At 39.5% G+C, this 5,566-nt stretch overlaps 1 protein-coding gene across 1 annotated transcript; it reads right to left on the minus strand.

Annotated features, from left to right (window-relative positions):
* Positions 1-386: 386 nt before the first annotated feature.
* LOC126817404 (uncharacterized) lies at positions 387-5,190 on the minus strand. The gene is made up of 3 exons (XM_050544379.2): positions 4,904-5,190; positions 4,041-4,145; positions 387-1,371 (listed from the first exon to the last, which is right to left on the minus strand). The coding sequence occupies exons 1-3, from the start codon at positions 4,975-4,977 to the stop codon at positions 1,209-1,211; spliced, it is 342 nt and encodes a 113-aa protein (XP_050400336.1). The 5' UTR covers positions 4,978-5,190; the 3' UTR covers positions 387-1,208.
* Between the last annotated feature and the right edge of the window lie 376 nt (positions 5,191-5,566).

Consider the following 5,566-nt stretch of genomic DNA (forward strand, 5'->3'; position numbering starts at 1 on the left):
CAACAATCACGTATCCTAACCTTATTTGCATCTCAACGACCTTGAAACAATTAAGCTGGCCTTAACAAACAGATTTAGCCGGTGAACATATTACTTGTGAACTTTAAACTAAAATAAAACAAGCCAACAGTGAGGCAGGTGCCCCCGCCTCAAACTGGGTCACCCCCACCCACCCCAAACAAAAGCATTAATTACTTGCTCTATTATATTTTTAACTATATCAAAAAATTAGTACCGAAAGCAGCCAAGATTGGGCGAGTAGATTAATGATTCCTACAGCATTAATTATCTTTTTATAAAGCATCGTACAATTGATAGCGGAAAATTATCATTGAAAGGTATTGATGCATTGAAACTCCAATTACATTGTGCTCCAAATCGTCGGTAAATCAAGTTGCTTAATCCAGTCAGGACATTCACCTAATGGATAACTACACTATGCTTGATCGTTCCAAAACGAGAAACAGACAGAGAGAACAACCTTGACTGGAACTGGATAGAGAGTAGTAACATCAAACAATAATTGAGAAAGGTGAGCTAATGGACTAGGAGATATATATAGTAATACTTGTTCAATCCAAACTGGATAAGATATTATTCTTGTCCAATATAATCCACAATAAAACATAAGCATAGTAAATAGACATAAATATATAATTTTAATCCAATTGCATTAAGAGAATGTCGCCGAGACATATGATTTTCTTAATCACCAGAAGATGTTTAATAAGCCGAAGCTCGATGTTGTTACCATTTAACACGTTTACGTTTATCAAAGTTATGCACCCGAGTTGGTGCTCACCCAGTAAATTGCATATGCAGTGGCTACACCAAATGGTGGCATAATGGTGGTTGCTAAAATGCAGTAGTTCATTCTAAAAAGGAATAGCATGAAATAAACCACGATTACAGGATCACGCTGAAGAAATACAGAAATCCAATTATAGATTGTCTTGATATAGGAGTTACAGGAATACAACCAGTAAGTTAGCAGCAGAATACTAAGAAATGAATTCATTTAGCATCTGCTATACGGCCACAGAAATCCACATTACCAAACGTATAGCATACCAGACTCCCAATTAGGAAAATAGTTGCAAACTAAGAGAGAATTTTAATGAAACCACAATGTCACTTTATGCAAGAGAATTATCCGTATGAATCACATTTAATCATCATCATTTTCATCCGTCCGAACATGTTATTCATCATTGCCCCCTTCCAACGTTCAAACATTCACAGTGGGAATGGACCTTGATGGGTACGAAACTAACCGGTGGACCTGTCAGGGTGGCTGAACTGTTGTAAACGAGAACCCAATGAGCACGGAATTTCTGTACACATTCACCATGACTACATGTCAAACCAGACCTGAAATGAAATGAAATGAAATTGGGTTAAAGGTCTGCTGCGAACTGGGCTAAAACCAGACCTACAATGCAACAAGCCTTTATAGAAATGAAATGAAATGGGGTTTAACGTCCTACTGTTCTGCTCCGAACTGGGCTAAAACCAGATCTACAATACAACAAGCCTTTATAGAAATGAAATGAAATGGGGTTTAACGCCCTACTGTTCTGCACCGATGCGGTTAATGAAGACGGGTATATGTCATGCGGGGTGCTATTAGGGAAAATGTGCTGGGACAATGGCGCTAGACCTTTTCTTATATCGATTTCCCACTTCCACGGGTTCTTTTACGTGTATGCCCATGCGTACCATGCCCGACCCTCCGTCCTGCACCACTGACAACGGGGGACCACGCCGGAAAATCGAGATGAACTTTCTAGCTCAACACCGGGATCGAACATGGGACCATTACCCGCTGAGCCACAAATGAGATTATGGGCTGAAATCAATACAAACTTATATTCAACATACATTATGCAAGAGCTAAATCTGCCCATTGCAGGTCTTCTTTAGGCCTAAAATGTTATCTAAATTATTAATTAGATATTTATTAACCTGACAAGACTATATTTAACACTCGGTGCCATCGTAAGCCAGTGATGTTAACTGGATTTGAATACTGGATAATTTAAAGTAAAACTGGATAATCGAGACTTGGTTTATAATCGCACCAGAGTTAGTAATGACGTTCGAGGCTAGCTTAAAATTAAATGGCTAATATCTCGGTTCAGAGTGAAGCAATTTTACTGAAATTGTAAACATATTCCCTTCTCATTTTCTATATTTTAACTATTATAGCGAGAACTGTCAGCTCCTTATCTCATCTTGCCTAATGCCCTGCTTACTCTTCCGGACACCTGTTACCACTGTTTGTCGTGTATTTTGTACACGAGGAGCAGTCCATTTGCTGATTACACTATTTTGCTTGAATACACTATTTTGCCTATAACGGTTTTTAGGACTTCGAATTCTGTCTTATGGTTTGGATTGTTCGTACTTGGTTTTATTTTATTTGGATTGTTCGTACTTGGTTTTATTTTATTTGGATTGGAATTGGTTTCTTCTGGGTTTTTTTAGGGTTTTTCTTGGGGGGGGGGGGGCTTTTTGTAAGACTCCCTTTATTATATACGGTTTGAAAGTCTGTATTGTATTTTGATTTAAAATATTGGGGCTCTACAGACAGTTAATTCTTCATTAATTTAGAAATCCTCAACTTACAGTTTCAAATAAAAACCTTTCAAGATATAAGCAGTTATTTTCTTTCATAATCACATGCAATTAACTTATATATCTTTGCCCAAAATACATTATATCAATACATAGCCTGCTGTTGTTTATAAAATATTTACTTTGAATTTCTATTTTGTTTATTATCTCCCTTTAATTAATGAAAGCGGCTTGATTCACAATCGTTTAACTCTTAAAAAGACGGGACAAGGGGGACCACGCCGGAAAATCTGGATGAACGTTTTCGAACACCGGACCGCCAGGCTAGCGAGCCAGCGTCTTACCCACTTAGCCACCACGACCCCCCTAAAGAGCTGACAGTTCTCGCTATAATATATAAAAAACTAGATAATGCAAAGGGTATATGATGAACATTTTAAAATCTTTGTGGACTCAGTTGTCATTTTTAGCACTGTCACGATAATCACGATAATTAACAAAGTCTCGATTATCCATTTTTGCGTTTAATCATCAACAGACGTTAAACAGCATATCGGATTCAAATCCAATGAAAATCGAACAGATAAGATGGCATCGAGATTTGATTATGGTCTTTGTTACAGAGTGGCAGATGTTATAGACGCTTCGTGCCATCTTGACACGTGAAAGCGATTTTAATATCAACATATCAACCTGTCCGCTATCGACATCCCTGGAGGTCTTGGTAGCATTCCTTATGTCATTACGTAACCTTAACTTGTTGTTGGCATGTTTTATTAAACTATCTTTGTCTGATAAGCCAACTCTACTGAATGTTAAACCTGATATAATACATTAGCCAGATGTCTAATGAGATCATTTGTCTTGAAGGGTTTATAAACCCAGAAGGGAAACGACATCGGCAGTCAGGTCCGGGCAAGGACGTAGAAGACCGGAGGCCATGGGCGCCTTGGAACGATAGGACACGGAAATAGGGAGAGCGTCTGGGAGTTGGCCTGCCAACCTAGGACATGGCTACCTCAGTACAAGTTAGTTCTGGGTGTCCTTAACATTACGATGTTTGTAACTGATATGTAAGAAGCAGAGAAAAAAAGTATTATAAGGTGTTAAACTAGTCTTGTCACCTGAACCTGAATTAAACACCTAATACTGTCACATCTTTAATTTTCATGTTAATAAATCTCTAATTAATAATTTAGATAACATTTCATGCCTAAAGAAAGACCTGTAATAGCCAGATTTACCTTGTATAATGTCTATTTAATGAGGTATCTACAACAAGGTTATATTGTCCAATAGACGTCTTCGTTTCTTATGCTACAGAAAACGTCTCGTGGCTGAAAGCCTAGCTGCTATCCCTTGTCTTATAGCATTGACGGCTTATATCCTTTAGGTTACTCTACTAGCTACACGATGTGAATATTTCATGTCCATTGTAATCCGTGAATAAGAAAGAGACTTACTTGCATCTCCCTGTTGGTATGTACTGAAACATCCCTTTTAGATGTACCACTGTATAGTTACGATTGTTGATGGTGGTGATATTAGGAGAAGCATAGCGTACTTCGCTGAAATAAACACATTATTGTAAGGATTTGGCATGACGGAATAAATAGCCGGTGTACTGACGAACTGACGAATCTGGTATATCTAAAATACAGCAGATTCGTCGGTTGGTGAATAAACCGCCTCAATTCTGAAGCCGGGTGTACTTTGTTCATGGTCTCCGCGAACAAAGGCGGCCATCCAATTAATGGTGCTTTACGTCCTTGTGTTCTGCACTGACTGGGCTAATGAAGACATGAAGACAAGACAAAGACATGCGCCATACAGTGTCCTACTCGTATCTCGATTTCCAACTGTCAACGGTTCTTTTACGTGGGCATCAATGTGTCCACGGGATCTCGGTTTTTCGTCCCATTCGAACGATTATACGTTGTCCCTTGTTAGACCCTCCGTTCGGCACCACTGTGTTAGTCCCGAAATTACCTAGTTTGAGTCGAGTGGACACTTTATTTTTGTGTGCTCACCGTTGGTGAATCTCGACCACCATAAAGAATTGCACTGGCTAATCCATATAATACAGCGCATCCTTGGACCTATCCTACAGCCCCATCGTTTGGTGCGTTTACTCACTTGACTAATGCTAGGTTCCCACTATCACGATTCATGCTGCGATTGAAATTGTGGTTTTAATCGTGGAGTTGTCGTGGTGATCCTATCAGATCTGATCATATATTGGGGTTTGTCTTAGCAGGGATAATCCTATCGTAACTCATCGCACGACAGTTGGACCTAGCATTAACGATGAATTGTACACACTTACGTTTCGCAACATCCATAGTGAGCACGGGTTGGTGTGGCATACGGGTTCTCGGCAGCTCTCGAGCTACTTCTCATTGTGGTTGTATGTTCGTCACCTGGAATAAAACCGGGAAGACTGTCGTGGGCTGACGGTGGTGTTGCGCTGAACAATCCGGAGTAGAATTCAGAAATAATGGTATCTACTGGAACCGCTTGACGAATGCAACGACTACATTCAGCACTACAATTCCAGCACTGTTCCTGGCTAGCACAGATTACTGTTATCGCTGCCAGAATGATTACCCATTGTACACGTTTCTTTACTAGATCTGAAATATAGAATTAAAATATCATCTAAGAATCACGTAGCTTTAACGTATAGGTATACACAGGGGCCCCAGTTAAGTCTGCTGGATTCGTTCGTACGTGATGCAATCAGATTAACAATACAGATCCTATTTCGTTTCGTCTTTTATAGCTCAGAATTGCGTTTTGTCTTCACAACACTAGGATCTGGAAGGGTTGTTATATAACCCGCGTTCTGGTTGAAGTAAGGGATTAGCCAATAAATCGGTCTGTTACGGCGAGCTCTTAGCTTGTGATGCACAGAACTGGGTAAATTACTAGAAACGTCAACGCTAATAGATTAGACTATATGTCTATGGATTAATCAATGTCTTACGTC

The sequence above is a fragment of the Patella vulgata genome, chromosome 4 (assembly GCF_932274485.2).
Source record: "Patella vulgata chromosome 4, xgPatVulg1.2, whole genome shotgun sequence".
Classification (NCBI taxonomy): domain Eukaryota; kingdom Metazoa; phylum Mollusca; class Gastropoda; family Patellidae; genus Patella; species Patella vulgata.